At 39.9% G+C, this 20,990-nt stretch overlaps 1 protein-coding gene across 2 annotated transcripts in view; it reads left to right on the top strand.

Moving 5' to 3' along the window:
* The window catches only part of nrip1a (nuclear receptor interacting protein 1a), a 111,069-nt gene extending 92,371 nt beyond the window's left edge, over positions 1 to 18,698 (top strand). Inside the window, exons 1-2 of one of the 2 annotated variants that reach the window (XM_060898199.1) lie at positions 3,876 to 3,899; positions 13,398 to 18,698. In XM_060898199.1, the coding sequence (XP_060754182.1) occupies positions 13,747 to 17,067 (3,321 nt within the window). In that variant the 5' untranslated portion in view covers positions 3,876 to 3,899; positions 13,398 to 13,746 and the 3' untranslated portion in view covers positions 17,068 to 18,698. Of the gene's footprint in view, positions 1 to 3,875; positions 3,900 to 13,397 lie in introns of those variants that run through there. The other variant, XM_060898200.1, reaches the window with a different exon arrangement.
* Positions 18,699 to 20,990: the final 2,292 nt, after the last annotated feature.

Here is a 20,990-nt window from a genome sequence, read left to right as displayed (position 1 = left end):
TGTACAGGGCGTACCCCGCCTTTCACCCGTAGTCAGCTGGGATAGGCTCCAGCTTGCCTGCGACCCTGTAGAACAGGATAAAGCGGCTAGAGATAATGAGATGAGATTATTTTATTGAAATTATTCATAATTAAGCGTGAAATTTTCCAATAAATGCAAGAAGTGCTGAAGCGATTTCCTACTTCATGGGCACAACCACCTTAGAAGACTTCAAGCCAGTGGCGGCCTCTGATTGGCCAAATGGATATGTCTGGTTTTGAGAAAAATTGGTCATGGCGCTTGTTGAGTTTTGGAATGAAAGGCCATAATCCATCCATCCATCCATTATCTGTAACCGCTTATCCTGTTCTACAGGGTCGCAGGCAAGCTGGAGCCTATCCCAGCTGACTACGGGCGAGAGGTGGGGTACACCTTGGACAAGTCGCCAGGTCATCACAGGGGAAAGGCCGTAATGCAGTGTGTAAATCAATGGCAGATATCGTGTTTTGGTGAAAACTGAATATGGTATGAGTAAACTATGATAATTGCTGATGGTTTGGTGGCGGGAGTTTCAATTTTTCAAATTTGCCGTTTATCGCGTTTTGGAACCAAACTCTTCAAATACATCCTATATTTGATGCAACCAAGTTTCTCATCTCATCTCATTATCTCTAGCCGCTTTATCCTGTTCCACAGGGTCGCAGGCAAGCTGGAGCCTATCCCAGCTGACTACGGGCGAAAGGCGGGGTACACCCTGGACAAGTCGCCAGGTCATCACAGGGCTGACACATAGACACAGACAACCATTCACACTCACATTCACACCTACGGTCAATTTAGAGTCACCAGTTAACCTAACCTGCATGTCTTTGGACTGTGGGGGAAACCGGAGCACCCGGAGGAAACCCACGCGGACATGGGGAGAACATGCAAACTCTGCACAGAAAGGCCCTCGCCGGCCACGGGGCTCGAACCCGGACCTTCTTGCTGTGAGGCGACAGCGCTAACCACTACACCACCGCGCCGCCCACAACCAAGTTTCTACTTTTCTAATTTTGTACGACTTTGTACATGAATTACATGATGATAGACAGAACAGGAAGACATGCTAGATGACGTTTCATGTGATATACTGCGGTTGGCTACTTCTATCAGTTATTAGAGAATGTGATTACTGGATCTGTATCACTATAAAGTTTCTAGAAACAGTACAGTTACAACTGTGCGTGCATAAATTCCTGTTTGGCTGTTTAGTCATAAATAAATGACATCAGACTGAGAAAAATCTGCCCCCCCATGCATTTATATACACACTCACCGGCCACTTTAACAGGAACTTGTTCTTGATTCTAAGATTCCTGTTCTTGGCTGCAGGAACCCAATGTGTTCTTCTGCTGTTGCATGTTGAGATGCTTTTCTGCTCACCACGGTTGTAAAGAGTGATTATATGAGTTACTATATCCTTCCTGGCCAAAAACCTCAAACCAATCTGGTCATTTCCCTCTGACCTCTCTTATCAACAAGGTGTTTGTTTCTACCCACAGAACTGTCATTCACTCACTCGATGTTTTTTTGGTTTTGGCACCATTCTATCTGTGTAAACTCCAGAGACTGTTGTGTGTGAAAATCCCAGGAGATTTCTGAAATACTCAAATAAACCAGTCCATCTGGCTCAAACCAACACTTGTGCCACAGTGTTGGTTTGAGCCACTTCACTGTGAGATCACAATTTTTTTTCCCATTCTGATGTTTGAACATTGTGAACATTAACTGAAGCTCTTGATTTGTATCTGCAGGATTTTATGCATCAAGGGATTGGCTGATTAGATAACGGCATAAAACAGCAAGTGGATGGGTGTACCTAATAAGGTGGCCGGTGAGTGTATACTGTACGGTATATACATACTTTAGAGGATATGGTGTATACAACCCCGATTCCAAAAAAGTTGGGACAAAGTACAAATTGTAAATAAAAACGGAATGCAATGATGTGGAAGTTTCAAAATTCCATATTTTATTCAGAATAGAACATAGATGACATATCAAATGTTTAAACTGAGAAAATGCATCATTTAAAGAGAAAAATTAGCTGATTTTAAATTTCATGACAACAACACATCTCAAAAAAGTTGGGACAAGGCCATGTTTACCACTGTGAGACATCCCCTTTTCTCTTTACAACAGTCTGTAAACGTCTGGGGACTGAGGAGACAAGTTGCTCAAGTTTAGGGATAGGAATGTTAACCCATTCTTGTCTAATGTAGGATTCTAGTTGCTCAACTGTCTTAGGTCTTTCTTGTCGTATCTTCCGTTTTATGATGCGCCAAATGTTTTCTATGGGTGAAAGATCTGGACTGCAGGCTGGCCAGTTCAGTACCCGGACCCTTCTTCTACGCAGCCATGATGCTGTAATTGATGCAGTATGTGGTTTGGCATTGTCATGTTGGAAAATGCAAGGTCTTCCCTGAAAGAGACGTCGTCTGGATGGGAGCATATGTTGCTCTAGAACCTGGATATACCTTTCAGCATTGATGGTGTCTTTCCAGATGTGTAAGCTGCCCATGCCACATGCACTAATGCAACCCCATACCATCAGAGATGCAGGCTTCTGAACTGAGCGCTGATAACAACTCGGGTTGTCCTTCTCCTCTTTAGTCCGAATGACACAGCGTCCCTGATTTCCATAAAGAACTTCAAATTTTGATTCGTCTGACCACAGAACAGTTTTCCACTTGCACTGTAGATGATGGTATGTTCAAACTCTTTGCAATTTTACACTGTCGAACTCCTTTCTGATATTGCTCCACTATTTGTCGGTGCAGAATTAGGGGGATTGGTGATCTCTTCCCATCTTTACTTCTGAGAGCCGCTGCCACTCCAAGATGCTCTTTTTATACCCAGTCATGTTAATGACCTATTGCCAATTGACCTAATGAGTTGCAATTTGGTCCTCCAGCTGTTCCTTTTTTGTACCTTTAACTTTTCCAGCCTCTTATTGCCCCTGTCCCAACTTTTTTGAGATGTGTTGCTGTCATGAAATTTCAAATGAGCCAATATTTGGCATGAAATTTCAAAATGTCTCACTTTCGACATTTGATATGTTGTCTATGTTCTATTGTGAATACAATATCAGTTTTTGAGATTTGTAAATTATTGCATTCCGTTTTTATTTACAATTTGTACTTTGTCCCAACTTTTTTGGAATCGGGGTTGTATTTAAATAATTAAAATGAGATGTCAGAGCAGATTGTACAATGTTTATGTAGAGTGTAGAGAGAGGAAGTGGCTGATGACATCAGCAGATCTGAACCGGAGTGTTTGATTGAACCCTGTGGGACACCTATATGACTATCTGATTGCTATCTTCTTTTACAGTAAATAGTGACATGGGGAGTTTTTGTCAGCTTAAAGGATCTTATTTGTATAATGTACTTTCCTTTTTAAACACCAGAGACAAGTCATTGTTGCTTAAGTGCTTGTGTTTATGAAACATTGAATTGTCTCTACTCGGTTATTAGGCTTCCAGCTTGGCTTAAGAGTCCCACAGTGACCAATAATATGGACTGGAAATATTGAGGCAGTCGATATTTTGTCAGCTCGGAGTTGTCTTGTGTCTGATTACATCATGTTGAGCCAATAACAATAACAACTATCCTGGCGTTTATTAGGCCGTAATGACTCCGGTTAATGACAGAGGGGATAAAGATGCTGTATTTTATTGTTTGCACATTGTCAGAGACTATTATCAGGATTTTTTCGGAGGTCGTTCACGTTAATGATTCTCATCAATATACCCTAGTTGCTGTCTTATGAATGTTTTCACAGTGTATCGCTATATATTATTTATAACCCTGTATTTTCTCGCAGCAATCCACAGAGAGTTATATTATTACATCTTTCTCCAGTGTTCTCTATGGCAGGTCAGTAATTGCGTTTCTCAGGCCCATTCCTCGCAATTCACATAACCCAGGTCTTAATATCTTCGCACAGTTCTGTGGAATAATCATCGGCTAATAGTCCCAGTCTGATTCCTCCGAGGAAATTGAGCCATTTTCCACGAGTAAACTGAAAATATTTAGCTTATCGTGCATCTCGGCTGTTATATGTACAATGGCCTTATTTTATAGTATTTGGCCTTGACGAACACAAAGTACACCTGCAACTGAGATGAGACTGAATTCAAATCCTGCGACTTCCTATCATCAGGATGGGATAGTGTGAGAACAGAAGCCAAAACATTTTCAGGGAAAAATGTGCTGACAACTTTGAAGCACAGGATTGAGTGCGATGAAGCCAACAAACGAGGAACAGGAGAAATTTCTGGAATTAGTAGGCATTCAGACACGACAGAACCGACTATAATTGACAGTATTCGTGTAAATCAGTCACCAGTGAAAAAAGCCAGCCAATATCCTTATCTCATCCAGCCGACAGGTGATGAGTTTATGCCATCATGTGTTGTCCGTTGTCTGTCCGGCGTCGTCCACATTTCACGAAAATCGCTTCTTCTCTCTCAATTCTTCACCGATTTTTATTCTTTTTGGCAGGAAGGTAGGTCTGCCTGGGGTGCATAGATAGCTTCTACCCAAATTTGCATAATTTCAAATAATAATGAAGATATGCAGTAATTAATCAATCCCTAACTAGCAGTTTTCACTCAAATCGCTTGTTCTCTCTCAATTCTTCACCGATTTTGATTCTTTCTGGCATGAAGGTAGGGGGACCTAGGGTGCATATAACTTCTACCCAGATTTGCTTTATTACAATTATTCATGAAGTTATGGACTAATTAAGCCTTAATGAGCAGTTCAATAAAAATCACTTCTTCTCGGTCAATTCCTCACCGTTTTGGATTCTTTCTGGTAAATTGTTCGGTATTCCCAGGATGGATATAGCTTCTATATATAGCTTGTATATAGTGTATACACTACCGTTCAAAAGTTTGGGGTCACCCTGACAATTTTGTGTTTTCCATGAAAAGTCACACTTTTATTTACCACCATAAGTTGTAAAATGAATAGAAAATATAGTCAAGACATTTTTCTGGCCATTTTGAGCATTTAATCGACCCCACAAATGTGATGCTCCAGAAACTCAATCTGCTCAAAGGAAGGTCAGTTTTATAGTTTCTCTAAAGAGCTCAACTGTTTTCAGCTGTGCTAACATGATTGTACAAGGGTTTTCTAATCATCCATTAGCCTTCTGAGGCAATGAGCAAACACATTGTACCATTAGAACACTGGAGTGAGAGTTGCTGGAAATGGGCCTCTATACACCTATGGAGATATTGCACCAAAAACCAGACATTTGCAGCTAGAATAGTCATTTACCACATTAGCAATGTATAGAGTGGATTTCTGATTAGTTTAAAGTGATCTTCACTGAAAAGAACAGTGCTTTTCTTTCAAAAATAAGGACATTTCAAAGTGACCCCAAACTTTTGAACGGTAGTGTATAGCTTGCAACATTTATTGCACAAGGTGACCCACTTTAGATCGTTCCTTCTGGACTAGATGGGGCTGGAATGAGCTACACCGTCACTAACGGTCTCATTATTATTATACATACACATTCCTTTCAGGTATTCGATGCGTCTTTCTATTTCAAAATTCTCTCAAGATCTTCTGTGTTTAATGAAGCAAACCTGGCGGCCATGTTTGTTTACAAATTGTCCCAGTCGCTTGCTTTTACATCTCCGACGTGTGATGTCATGTTGTCTTGACAACCATGCAATATCATAAACCATATTCAATGCTCATTCTCCATTGGGTAGAGTGACATAATACACGTACAGTAGGATAAGCGATATGCTAATAATATCGCATGCTTTCAAACCGAATGAATGAAACCCGCTAGAAGGGAATAGAACATGTTTTTATTCCATCGAGAAAGTGTCCTGTATGTATAATAGAGTAGAGCGTACTGTATGTAAATGTGCATTTATTTTCTCAGTGAGATTACAACCTGTGAGTTAACTTCAGGACAAACGAAAAGGTTTTGCAGCCGGTGTAATGTAAACGAAAGTTGCTTCGTGGCTGTTATTGGAAAATAATGAACTTTAGGATGGTAGGAGTAACTACGCTGTTTGTCAGCCTGCATCACACCACCTGGTTGTTGATTATTTTGCTATAACAGCACACCCTGTTGTGTTTTATTTCTCATATGACAGATAACCTAAGCTTATCTACGATTAGCAATACTCCACCGGTCTAAGGTCATGCTGTCGTTCCTGACAACCGTGCTGTTTATTCCACTCGAGCTGTATACAGATTCCTCCGTTTTGGATGAGCAATGTAGGTCAAGCTAATGCCTTTAACTCCAGCCTGATTGGTGGAGCACTAATGAGGGACTCCAGCTGGAAAATGGCAGCGTCTGATGCCCGTCATGCTTCTTTAGAAGTAGGTCACAGTGACCCAGTTTGAACAGTGCCATGATTGACTGAGTCATGAAACGTTATCTTAGGAATGTGATGTTGCAGCTCCGGCGTGCAAGCAGAGCTTAAGCGCCGCACTTGCTGTGTTGATGTCGAACCGTGCCAACCTTGAGCGCTCGTTTAATGCTGAGGCCACATCTGCGCAGCAAAGACTTGTCAGATGTTGGATGCGTATGCGCAAAAGCAAGGGCAGGTTTGTCACTTTTTATTAGGGCCTAATGCTTTGTATGGACGCCAGCTGTTGCATCAACTCAAACAGCCCTGGCTCAGGGAATGACCTTGACTTCAAACAGGAGCAGGTTCTGCCTCTTTTGCTTCATCATGCATTTTAAATAGCATAAATGGAATACAATTTTTGGACCGTGGAGATAATTTATTATGTGGTATTTTTTTCCCAGGGTCAATTAATCTTCAACCTTGCTCTTGACAAATGAAGGATCCAGTCCGGATATCAAGCCCTTTCCATTAATATCGGGCTGCTCGTTTTGCAGGGATTTTTTTTTTCCCCCAGGATACATGTTCAGGCGTGTCTTCACTCATCTCTTATGGTGATAATATAATGACGTTGTAGACCTGAATAGAACAGCCAATAAGGGGTCATAAATAACCAGGGTTTTAACGATTCTCAGACAGAATAAGCACTGCTCAGTCATATTCCTGAACTCACTCCAGTGTCCGAGTACAGATTTGACTACGGATTCTCTTTTGGTGTTAAAAATGATTTTAAAATGCCTGATTTCTAAATGGATTAAACATCACTGCGAAGAAAACTGCAGCATTTGTTCAGGAACCAACATTAACCCACTTCCTCCATTTAGAAACATATACACATTACAATCATTTATCAGATGCTCTTATCCAAAGCGATATACAACATACCCAGAGCAGCCTGGGGAGCAGTTTGGGGTTAGGTGCCTTGCTCAAGGGCACTTCAGCCATTCCTGCTGGCCCAGGGAATCGAACCAGTGACCCTTTGGTCCCAAAGCTACTTCTCTAACCCTTAGGCCATGGCCTCCCCATACATAAGTCATAATACTGCGTTATATTTATTTTATCCACAGTCACTGGATATAAGTAATCGCACGCTCTGATTGGCTACTCTACAACTAGGCTATCAGCTCATATACCGTGAGTAGAGAAAAACAAATTCATTCTCGTGTTGCTGAACCAACCGAGAATGAAATAAAAACTTGAAAACAAAACCACAAAAATGATCAAGTATTTAAAAGAAGCAGAAATAGCTAAAAGAATATAATTACCCCCCCCACCCACCTACCCACCAGCTCCTGTTCCACACTCCAGCCCAGTTGGTGGCAGTGATGCACCTTTAATAAATTGGTTTCCCAACCGCCAAAAAAAACCCTGAAGAAGAAGAAACCCGCCAAAAAAATATTTTTTTTAAAAAGTGACAAAATATGGAATAAAAGTATTTGATGGTAAGAACAAATCTTTTTTTTCAAGAATTATTATTATTACTGTCGCATTTTTCACAAATTGTTCTTGTCGTTTCACCGGTTTGTTTACATTCTAAGCGGAAATGACTTTCTCAGATGTTTTGCATCAAGTTTTTATTTATCGAATTTGCAAAAAATAACAATAAAAATGCTCCGTTTCTCAAAATCCAGTGAATGTGGATAGAATAAAACAGTTATTCCACTCAACCTCGTCGTAAATGGATTATAGCCGACTCGGTGCTACGCGTTTTGTTGGCTATCAGCTTATGTACGACTCGATTTCATGGAATAACTGTTAAATGTCTAAATTTCTATACAGGGAATATATTATGTATACAATATATATTTATAAGTGATAGAAATTTAAATTATTTATAAATTAACTCTAAATAAAAGGTCCAGCTGCTGTCTGTCAGGTTGCAGAATTATATTCATGTACAACTTCAGTGATATCTTAAAGTTTAATTCTTGTCCTGCCCACTCACAGAGCAGTGCTGACATGCTCCAGCAGACACGCTTGACCAATCCAGGCCTTTCCTACAGAACATTTGACCAACCCTACTGTTATTGTAGTTATTATTTTTGTTTGCCTAAAGATATTTTCTATAGTTTTTTTATTCGAATATCAGTAGCGACAGTTCAGCAGGTTATACTGTAGTACTGTCCTGCTTTAAAATTGTGATCATTGTGCCTTTTTTTTTTTTAATTTTGAGCACCTGTCTGTCTAAGGGTTCCTACACAGCCCTGTTTTCTACCTTAAAGTGCCATTCCACCATTGGATGTATTCTTTGGCATAAAATACAATATATTTTGACAACATATATAAATGGTATCACTAGATAGAGAAATCTTTTAGCTTCAAAATGATATATCAAACATAATTTTTTGACAACGACAAGTATATTAATTTTGCGACCAAAGTCACCTACCCTTTTAATTTCCGCGCGTGATGTCATCGGCAGGTTCCCCTTCTTGTGTACCACGTGACGTGTGACGTGGCACATATTAGCAGCAATGGCGGATAGAACGCGATAAAAATAATACCAATAAATCTAGCTAATACCAATAAATCTAGCTAACTGAAAGATTAACTCAAAATTTTTCGCAATTTTTTTGGCCCCCATATACGAGGAGAAATGACTCTCTCACTTTGGGGGTTTCCTGGTCTAAAAATAGACCGACACGTGGTACACAAGAAGGGGAACCTGCAGATGACATCACGTTTCACTACCGCGCGGAAATTAAAAGGGTAGGTGACTTTGGTCGCAAAATTAATATACTTGTCGTTGTCAAAAAATTATGTTTGATATATCATTTTGAAGCTAAAAGATTTCTCTGTCTAGTCATGTTGTCATAAAATATATTGTATTTTATGCCAAAGAATACATCCAATGGTGGAATGGCACTTTAATGGAGCAGGAAAATATACACTACCGTTCAAAAGTTTGGGGTCACTTTGAAATGTCCTTATTTTTGAAAGAAAAGCACTGTTCTTTTCAATGAAGAGCACTTTAAACTAATCAGAAATCCACGCTATACATTGCTAATGTGGTAAATGACTATTCTAGCTGCAAATGTCTGGTTTTTGGTGCAATATCTCCATAGGTGTATAGAGGCCCATTTCCAGCAACTCTCACTCCAGTGTTCTAATGGTACAATGTGTTTGCTCATTGCCTCAGAAGGCTAATGGATGATTAGAAAACCCTTGTACAATCATGTTAGCACAGCTGAAAACAGTTGAGCTCTTTAGAGAAGCTATAAAACTGACCTTCCTTTGAGCAGATTGAGTTTCTGGAGCATCACATTTGTGTGGTCGATTAAATGGCCAGAAAAATGTCTTGACTATATTTTCTATTCATTTTACAACTTATGGTGGTAAATAAAAGTGTGACTTCATCTCATTATCTCTAGCCGCTTTATCCTTCTACAGGGTCGCAGGCAAGCTGGAGCCTATCCCAGCTGACTACGGGCGAAAGGCGGGGTACACCCTGGACAAGTCGCCAGGTCATCACAGGGCTGACACATAGACACAGACAACCATTCACACTCACATTCACACCTACGCTCAATTTAGAGTCACCAGTTAACCTAACCTGCATGTCTTTGGACTGTGGGGGAAACCGGAGCACCCAGAGGAAACCCACGCGGACACGAGGAGAACATGCAAACTCCGCACAGAAAGGCCCTCGCCGGCCCCGGGGCTCGAACCCAGGACCTTCTTGCTGTGAGGCGACAGCGCTAACCACTACACCACCGTGCCGCCCTAAAAGTGTGACTTTTCATGGAAAACACAAAATTGTCTGGGTGACCCCAAACTTTTGAACGGTAGTGTATTCACACCCCAAACATGAAACATGAGCACTGAAAAGAACCTGCTCTTAATCCTGTCTTTGTCATGTCTACACTTGTGCGAACATACTTCATAAAAAGAAAAGAAACCAGTTGGCAAAAACAAGGGAAGGTTGTTGTCCTCCGTCTCCTCCCCATTCTCATTCTGCAGTTTTAATCAATTTACAAGATTTATTGCCCAAATCCATGATGTACTTTTTGCAGCTAGGACTCTTTGCGAGTGCTTTGCGACAAAGTTGGTACACGATGAACCCCTGATGTTTTATAGTTATATAACGGATCAGCAAAAGCAATTGTATAATTTAAAATATAAATCACTGGAAGTCGCACTTTGTGTAGACGTTCTTCTGATCCAGATCAGAGGCAGTTTGGTTCATTTTCAAGGCTGTTAGTGGCTTGTGACACTCACCACCATTGCTTCATGGAGCAGTAGCTTGACAAGGTCATGAGATCTCCTTCCCCTCTATGGTCTCTGGAAAGCAAAGCCAGCAAAGATGCCAATTAGTGTTAGCTGTGGTTAACTCTGACATTTCACTGATTGCTGAGCTGTGTTCTTTGACTTGGATCTCATTTAGTATCGATAATATCGTGGCTTGTTTTTTTTTTTTTTTTTTTCAAAATTTGCATTGAAATAACTGTCACATTAGAAGGAAGTTTGGAGTCACCAATCTACCTACCACCATGTTTAAGAAAGGCCAAAGGAAACAGGAATTGTAGGATGTCAAATCGAAATACGAGCTGACTTCTGACCTGGCAGCTGTGTGATTATTCTGGCAAGAGTTCTGTCATGACCTTCAATCCTCACACAAATTCTTGTTTTTGTTTCATGTGCAAAAAGACAAAACTGACCAAATGCCTCTGAGAGCATGAACTCACTAGTCCTTGATCATATTTTTTTTTTTGTGTGTGTGTGTGTGTGAACTGACTCCAGGCTGACTTCATGCTTAATATCCTTCTCCAGTTGTCCTTGTGCATCAACAAACTGTTGCTAGCCAAGCTGATGAGAAAAAGAAAAAAAAACACTTTTACTGAGAATTTATTTTACATTTCCACAAATCAATGTTTGTACATTCTTTATTTTATTATATACCGTACAATTTGTGTATATACTGTACAACCCCAATTCCAAAAAAGTTGGGACGCTGTATAAAGCATGAATAAAAACAGAATGAGATAATCTACAAATCATGGAAACTTTACAGTATATTTCTTTGAAAATAGTACAAAGACAACATATCAAATGTTGAAACTGAGAAATTTTATTGTTTTTTGAAAAAATAAATGCTCATTTTGAATGTGATGTCAGCAACAAGTTTCAAAAAAGTTGGGACGGGGCAACAAAAGACTGAAAAAGTTGCATAATGGTAAAAAAAAATAATAATAATAATTTGGCTAATTGGCAACAGGTCAGTAAGATGATTGGGTATAAAAAGAGCATCCCAGAGAGGCGGAGTCTCTCAGAAGTAAAGATGGGGCGGGGTTCATTGTTCTGTGAAAGACTGCATGGGCAAACAGCGCAACAATTTAAGAATAACGTTCCTGAATATAAAACCACAAAGAATTTGTGGATCACATCATCTATGGTCCATAATATCATTAAAAGATTCAGAGAATCTGGAGAAATCTCTGTATGGGCTCAGGAACACTTCAGAAAACCATCGTCTGTGAAAACACTTCATTACTGCATCCACCAATGCAAGTTAAAACCAGATATAAACAATATCCAGAAACACCACCCCCTTCTCTGGGCCCGAGCTCTTTTATGATGGACTGAGGCGAAGTGGAAAACTGTCCCGAGGTCTGACGAATCAAAAGTAGAAATTCTTTTTAGAAATCACGGACACCACGTCCTCCAGACTAAAGAGGAGAGGGACCATCCGGCTTGTTATCAGTGCACATCTCAAAAGCAGCATCTGTGATGGTATGAGGGTGCGTTAGTGCACATGGCATGGGTAGCTTGTACATCTGGGAAGGCATCATTAATGCTGAATGATATAAACACGTTTCAGAGCAATATGCTGCCATCCAGACCAAATCTTTTTCAAGGAAGGCCTTCCTTCTTTCAGCAAGATAACAACAAACCGCTTTCTGCACATATTACGACTGCATGGCTCCGTAGTAAAAGAGTCCGGGTGCTAAACTGGCCTGCTGCAGTCCAGACCTGTCTCCCGGTTAAAAAATTTGGCGCATTATGAAGTGCAAAATGCAACAAAGGAGACCCCGAACTGTTGAGCAGCTGAAATTGTATATCAGAAAAGAACGGGACAACATTTCTCTTTCAGATCTACAGCAATTGGTCTCCTCAGTTCCCAAACATTTACAGAGTGTTGTTAAAAGTAGAGGTGATGCAACACAGTGGTAAACATGCCCCTGTCCCGACTTTTCTGAAATGTGTTGCTGACATCAAATTCAAAATAAGCATATATTTTTCAAAAAACAATAAAATTTCTCAGTTTCAACACTTGATATGTTGTCTTTGTACTATTTTTAATGAACCATAGGGTTTTCATGATTTGCAAATTATCGCATTCTGTTTTTATTTACAGTTTGCACAGCGTCCCAACATTTTTGGAATTGGGGTTGTATATATTCTATCTGCATTCACTGGATATGAGCAATCGCACACTCTGATTGGCTACTCTACCACTAGGATATCAGCTCATATACCATGAGTAGAGAAAAACAAAATGGCAGAGCGTGTTGCTGAATCAACCGAGTATGAAATAAAAACTCTACTCAAAAACAAAAGCCCCCAAAATACAAAAAAACAAAATACGGAATAAAAATATTTGATGATAAGGATGTATCTTTTTTTCAAGAATTATTATTATTGCATTTTTCACAAATTGTTCCTGTCATTTCTCTGGTTTGTTTATATTCTAAGCGGAAATGATTTTGTTGGACGTTTTGGATAAAGTTTTTTTTATCAAATTTGCAAAAAAATTAAAATAAAAATGCTCTGTTTCTCAAAATCCAGTGAATGTGAATAAAATAAAACAGTTATTCCACTCAATCTTATTGTACATGACTCATAGCCAACTCCGTGCTATGCACCTCATCGGCTATCAGCTCATGTACGACTCGATTTTGTAGAATAACTGTTAAATGTAGTATTGTGAGCAGAATCCTACAGATCCAGTTTGTCATTCAATTTTTCTCTCCCCCCCCCTTTTATCATACAGGACCATCTCCAAATTTGCCTGTGCTCAGGACATCATGTTCTGGCCAGTTGCCTGAATCAGTACCCAAGAAGCAAACTTGTTACACATCTACTAAAATGGAAACTCCCAAGAATCATAACACCATGACCGTGGTCCTATTTCTGCCATAGAAAAATAAAGGAGGATATTTCCGCAACGTCTTTTATGACAGGGAAATACCCTGTAAAATTGTATTTCATCCCCCAAACCAGTGTGGATTGAAAAGCTATATTGTGAAGCGAAAAGCCATTGGATCTCTTGCTGGAAACTGTCCGAACATTTTTCTTCTCTGTTGTGGTGGCCAGCCAAAGAAGGGACCATAATATTGAACATGACTCATGGGGAAGAGACTGGCCCTGAGACACACCAGGATTCTGCTGTTCTAACATATCTGGAAGGCTTACTCATGCATCGGGTAGCAGGAGCGCAAAGTGCCACAGCAACACAGCAAAGTGAGGCTGAAAAAGGCAACGAGGAGCAGAGAAATAAGGAGACACCAGGGCTTACATTGCCCAAGCATAGCGTTCAGCAGGAACAGGACAAAACAACTCCCCAAGGAGGGTCAACACATCATGTGAAGAAAGCTCGGCTGCTTCGCTCTGAAGTCTGGACTGAAAATGAGAGCCAAGTGCGACAAATGTCTGTGCCTTCTCCTGAGCTCAATGGGAGAAAGCAGGAACACTGTGGTGGCCTGAATGGTTCACTGCAATGTAAAGGAGAGAGCACATTGCTGGCAAGTCTGCTTCAAAATTTCAGCACAAGGCTCCAAAATGTGGCCCTGTCACAGCAGATTGTACAAAACTTGACACCACAGAAGGCATCCAGTTCGGGCAGTAACCCCATTAAAGAGGACAAGACAACAGAGCATGGCCATGGATCTGACGGATCTGGCCTACGTTTGGCTGGAAACAGTACAATGCAGGACAATACCAGCAGTCAGATATACCACCACCACCGACAACCCAGCCAGGAAAGGTTATCAAAGTCTCCAGGAGCACTACAGCGCAGTGCTCAGTCCTCCTCACCAGAATCCCTTCATTGCACTGAGCGTCTAAAAGCTGTTGCCAGTCTCGTAAATATCAGGTCCAGTCCGGCTCCTTCACCAAAACCCAGTGTGGCCTGCAGTCAGCTGGCCCTTCTTCTTTCGAGTGAGGCTCACCTGCAGCAGTATTCCAGAGAACATGCACTTAAAGCTCAACTGGCTGGGCGATCTGCCAGCGAAAGGCTTGCAGCCATTGCCACACAGCAAACTCAAGAAAAGAAACAGCCTACAATATCTCAGACAAACCATGATGGACATGGCTCCTTACAGTCCAAAAATGGGATACCGTCGCAAATGCCAACAAGCTCGAGCAGACAAAATCAAAGCCTAAATACAGGACAGAATAGGTCAGTAGGTTCAGTGCGGAAAACACATCCCTTCAGGGAGCGCAGACCTTTTGAAAGGCATGGCAGGCCATCACAGACCTGCAGCAGTCTGCTCCTTCAACTTCTCAACAGCCACAACACACCACAGAGACTTATTTCTCAGGATCACCTGAAGGATGATGCGAACATCTTTTTGAATCGAGGGTCTCCTATGTTCTCAGACAGTGAACACTCAAATTCCAACAGCATACCAAAAGATAGCAGTGATGGTGAGAGTATTCGCTCCAGTTGCTCTCCTATCGACCTCTCTTTGAAGAACAAAGCGAATATCTCAACACCACTCTCTTCTTCATCTTCACCTGCACTAGACAAGGTCACAGAGTGTCTGAAAAGCAGGTGGACATCAGAGAGTCCAACTTCAAAATTGCTTACAGAACCCAAAGAGTTACACACTTGTTCAGAGATTAAACCCCACCACAAGGTTACCCTTTTGGAATTGCTTCTCGATCAAAAACACATCGAGAAGACAAACAAAGCCCCTGATAATCCAGATTTACAGCCTAAGCTCCTACCTAAGGTCAGTAGTGCATCAACAAGTAATCACACTCTTTTTTATCCAGGTCAGTGTAAGGATACAAGAGAGCCTAGCCCTAATTGTAGAATGAATGCCAGAAGTCCTAAATTACTGCCAACATTTTCCCAAGGCAGAGACTGTAACATCCGTGCATCGCCTTACAATGTGCATAACTCTCCTCATACACAGTCAGTACCCTTGGATCTGTGTAAGAATAAACCACTTTCAAGTGTCAAAGAAGGAGCATTTAGTGCTAGTAAACTGTTACAAAATTTAGCTCAGTGTGGAAAACAAAATGCTGCCAGTTCCCCCACACCGAAGGCTCTTATGCCTCCAGTCAAAAGACAAACTGAAGAGTTTAGAACTTCAAAGTCTTCAACTTTGTTAGAAAAGCTTGCTGTACCAGTTCAGAAAAACAACCCCCCTCATGTGAAATCAGTAAACTCTCTTGTGGCAGAAGCTCCACAACATAATTCCGAGATTGAAAATCTCCTTGAGAGGCGTACAGTCCTACAGCTTCTTTTGGGGAATAAATCTCAAAAAGAACGAGTTGGCACTAAGCGAAAAGGAGACTCTGGAAAGCAAGCGAATCATTCAAAATCTCACAATGCGTTGAACAGACCCTCAACAGATCTTGCAGTCAAAATTGAGCCTGGAGAAGATGAAAAGTGTAATGATGAAAAAGTAGCCATTCAATGGCAGAAGAAATTAGCAGAGTCACACAGACAGAGTCCCCACACTCTCAATCAGGGAAGTATAAAGGAAGAACCACTTTCCCCAGTGGCTGTCCCTAGAGATGGTCTCCTTTGTCATCTCCTGCATCAGAAGCCCAGAAACCTAAAGCCAAACTTTTTAGAGCACTCAAATCAGGGATGCATTAAAGAGGAGCCAGTGGAACATCACCAGGGACCAACCATACCTAAGAAAAGGAAATTTTCGGTTGAACCACCAGAGGACCATGTTAAACCGACCCAGCAGAGAACGTATAATAGATCTGAAAGCCAAAAGGATGATAGCGATTGCTCCACCTCTGGAATTCAAGAGTCTCAAGACTCCAGCAATCCATCCAGCCCTCCACAGGCAGACAGTCCTCCAGCTAAGTTTCCACCGTGTGAGTCACCACGTAACCAAAATGGGGGATTCAATGTCCTGAAGCAGCTACTTCTTTCAGACAACTGTTTGAAGGAACTGTCTCAGTCAAGGGGTACGTTCAGTTCGCTGGAACGTCCGGTCCAAAATGGGAGTACGATCAAAGAACCATGTAACAACGGTCAACTTCAAAGCTTTGGCCAGACCTTGAACCAGGGCAAGGCACCTTCAGCAAGAGCAGGAATAAGCAGAGAAGAGTTCTTTTCTGATGTTCAGCAGGATTCGTCCAGGCCAAAAAGACATGACATCGAGTCACAGAGAGACTTGAAGGCATCAACTGGTTTTGTGAATGGTGATAAAACGCAAGACTGTCACCTGGATTCTCCACGATTGACTAAAGCTAACCCTATTTTGTATTATATGCTCCAGAGGAGCAATGCACATTTGGTTAGGGACAGAATGGAGCTTGAAGCAAAGTCAGGACCTTGCAGAGTGCAGACTAAAGAGAAAGATGACTCTGAGGCCTTTGACCTCAAAGTACACTTGCAACAAAACCCACATCACAATGGGACTCATAGCTCTGACTCACCACGGATCAACGGGTCGCTCAAGAAGTCATGAAGAAGACTGCTTTGGAATGAAAATGTCTTGTTCTTCATTCTTCTTGCTTCTCTGTATTGCCATTTTGTTTGTTGATATGAAAACTGTTGTCTACTCTCTATTCTGTAAAATCAGTGCTTCGTTTCTTGCCATTTCTTATCTGAATGGTTTTCAATGTCAAAAACCTAACAAAAAATACTTCATATTCTTATTTGAACCTTTTTGATTTTTAAAACTTGTTTGATTGTTAAAATATAACATGTTCCTGACATGCGCCTGATAATATATCTACATTTCCGAATCAGACTTCCTCCATTGTTGAATTTTGATAGTTTTCATAGTGCTGCAGGTTATGTCATTGATTTTTCCGGCAACTTCCCGAAGCAAATTTTAATTTTCTTTGGGATGTGCTGCACAAAAGTATACAGTTATTTATCTCGCTCATACTTTTCATCGGTTCATCAGTATAAAAACACAATATCGTATGTGCATGATATGTGATTTGTATCATTTGGTATTGGTGGCTTTTTATTTATTCATTTTATTATTTTTGCTTTTATTTTTTACTAATTTGTGAAGTACAAATAACTTAGCATTTCATTGCACCAAGCCAAGAATAGAGATTTCTGCAATACCCTGTATGATGATGATGAAGAAGAAAATGGTACAAAAAAAAAACTTGATAAATTATTTGATATGTTGCTCAGCTAAAGATGAAGATGTAATCTGATTATATGAATAGGTATCAGCATCAGCATGTGCCATAAATGTCTAGCATTATGCAAAAAAGGTGCATTAAAACAAGCCGAATCGAGCTTGCCGGAGATGCAGAGAGTGTTCTAGTTCTGTGCGGAATGTGTGTTGTTTTAACGGTCGTGTTTTACGGGAGTACTGTGCTACGATTGTCATTCCCTGCATATGATAATGTCTATGATAATGGTCTTACCTTTGAAGAATGGGAATATAACACGTTATTTTTGTCCCTCAATCTTAAAGTCTTGTTATAAACTATATTTATGTACATACCGTAATCTTTATCTTTATGAAAGATGGCTATTTTATATGACTGAAAAAGAGAAACCTTTTAGTTTTGGAATTTCCTAAAGAGTCCACACAGCTGTCACGGCTGTGTGAATATGTACATAATTAGAGAAGGGTTGGTTTTTTTTTTTTTAAGTTTGTTTTTTGATCCTACTTTTTGCATGTGTCTCTCGGTAAAATGACAATAATCCGTTCTGCAACGATGTTGTGTTATGTCAGATATTCAACAGTCCACAGCTGCCTGTTGCATGCAGATGCATGAGAAGGTTCCTACGTATTACTGCTCATGGAGGAATTCAAGTCTTAAGCATAACTATTTTGTCATGAAGCCTGATTAAAAAAAAATGTATTGTCTGTTTATTCTCAGAAATACACTGCTGAGTAAAATATCTGAACTTTTGAAAGAGATGTGCATATAAAAACTAATATTTATTTTGGTTTTTATTCTATTTTATTTTTTACAAGAGGAAAACCAAACTGGTAAAACAATCACGTCATGTACAGCAACGGTGCAGTTATGGATTTACTCTCACGCTTTGAGGATTTAACTTGGTTTTAAACAACAACAACAAAAAAATACATGTTTGAACTGCAGCATATTGAATATTATTGTGATATCATTTTTAAATGTATTCATTTTGGTGTTTACTTGCACAGATTTTGAATAAAGTTCCAAAATGCACAAAGTAAAACTTGATTTTTTTTGGTTTTTTATTATGATGAAATAAATATTTGCAGTTAAGTGCAAAAGTTTGCACACCCTTAGAACAAAATGAAAGGTTTCTTTTTTTCTTTTTTTTTGCTTTGCCATTATAATTAAATACTAGTGCTGTCAAAAATGTCGCGTTATTAACGCGTTAACTTGACTCAATTTTAACGGCGATAATTTTTTTATCGCGAGATTAACGCTCTGTGACATGATGCCACGCCCCGCACAGCCAGAGTCCTCTGCCCTCCCCCGAAGAGCCACGGTGCTCGGCTTAGGTTTCGTTTTCCCATCGGCGGCTCCAGCCCCACTTTGCAGTGGCTGTGACAAGACGTGTTATGCTCTGCAATGTTATGCTATGCCGATATTTTCGGGGGGTCCCTTTATTCCCTTGGGGGGGTGCTTGCGCTTGTCTCAGAGCGCGGCTCTCCATCGCGCGCTCACTTCGGATATGCAAATGCTTCCCGTTACACACGATTGCTATGTCAATAAACATCATTTTGCCAATATTTTAGAGACCCCCCAACATTTCCCAAATCATGTTTTCAAGGGATCTCATGTCTGTTTCAGGGGATCTCGGATCTCCCGAGTCCCCCCGTAGTTCGAACGGTGAGCAAGCCCATTCACTTTTTTATGCTGATAAGAGAATTACAATGGTTTTTCATGTGACAAAAATGTGCGATTAAATTGCGATTAATCGCGAGTTAACTACGACAGTCGCGACATTAATCGCGATTAAATATTTTAATCGCTTGACAGCACTATTAAATACATATTTACAGTTGAGTGCAACAGTTTGCACACCTTTAAAACAGAATGAAAGGATTTTTTTTTTTTGCTTTTCCATTATGATTTAATAAATATTTACAGTCGAGTGCAAAAGTTTGTACACCCTCCGAACAAAATGAAAGTTTTTAATTTTTGGGCTTTTCCATTATAATTAAATACATTTTTACAGTTGAGTACAAAAGTTTGCACACCCTTCAAACAAAATGAAGGGCTTTTTTTTTTTTACATTATAATTAAATAAATAATTACAGTTGAGTGCAAAAGTTTGCACACCTTAGAACAAAATGAAAGGGTTTTTTTGTTGTTTGTTTGTTTGTTTGTTTTTGCTTTTCCATTATAATTAAATACATATTTACAGTTGAGTACAAAAGTTTGCACACCCTTAGAACAAAATGATTTTTTTTTCTTTTCACTTATAATTAAATATTTACAGTCGAGTGCAAAAGTTTGCACACCTTAGAACAAAATGAAAGGGGTTTGTTTGTTTGTTTTGCTTTTCCATTTATGATTAAATAAATATTTACACTTGAGTGCAAAAGTTTGCACGCCCTTAGAACAAAATGAAGGATTTTTTTTTGCTTTTCCATTATAATTAAATACATATTTCCAGTTAAGTGCAAAAGTTTGCACACCCTTAGAACAAAATGAAGGGGCGGGGGTTGTTTGTTTGTTTGTTTTTGCTTTTCCATTGTAATTAAATACATTTTTACAGTTGAGTACAAAAGTTTGCACACCCTTAGAACAAAATGAAGGGGCGGGGGTTGTTTGTTTGTTTGTTTTTGCTTTTCCATTGTAATTAAATACATATTTACAGTTGACTGCGAAAGTTTGCACACCCTTAGAACAAAATGAAGGGCTTTTTTTGCTTTTACATTATAATTAAATAAATAATTACAGGTTGAGTGTAAAAGTTTGCACACCCTTTGAAGAAAATGAACTTTTTTCTTTTCCGTTATAATTAAATATTTACAGTTGATTGCAAAAGTTTGCACACCCTTACAGCAAAAATGAATTGCTTTTTTTGTTTGTTTGTTTGTTTGTTTGTTTGTTTGTTATGAAAGACCAAAATTGTGTATTTTAATCTATGAATAATACCATTAATCATGCCCTGAGAGTTGTCAAAATTTGGCTTTTCCCTGTTGATTCTTTACAAACTTTTTAGTTTTTTATGCTTGTGATGTTGCAGGATACACCAGCATTTTAATTTGAACTTGACTGATAAAATGCACATATGTTTCATTCATTCATTCATTTTCTGTACCACTTATCCATTGTGGGTTGCAGGTAAGATGGAGCCAATCCCAGCTGACATCAGGCGAGATGTGGGGTTCACTCTGGGCAGGTCACCAATCCATCACAGGGCTGACCCAGACACAAACATCCATTCACACCCGCATTCACACCTTTG

The sequence above is a fragment of the Neoarius graeffei genome, chromosome 17 (assembly GCF_027579695.1).
Source record: "Neoarius graeffei isolate fNeoGra1 chromosome 17, fNeoGra1.pri, whole genome shotgun sequence".
Classification (NCBI taxonomy): Eukaryota; Metazoa; Chordata; class Actinopteri; order Siluriformes; family Ariidae; genus Neoarius; species Neoarius graeffei.
This window is presented reverse-complemented; position numbering and strand designations above follow the sequence as displayed.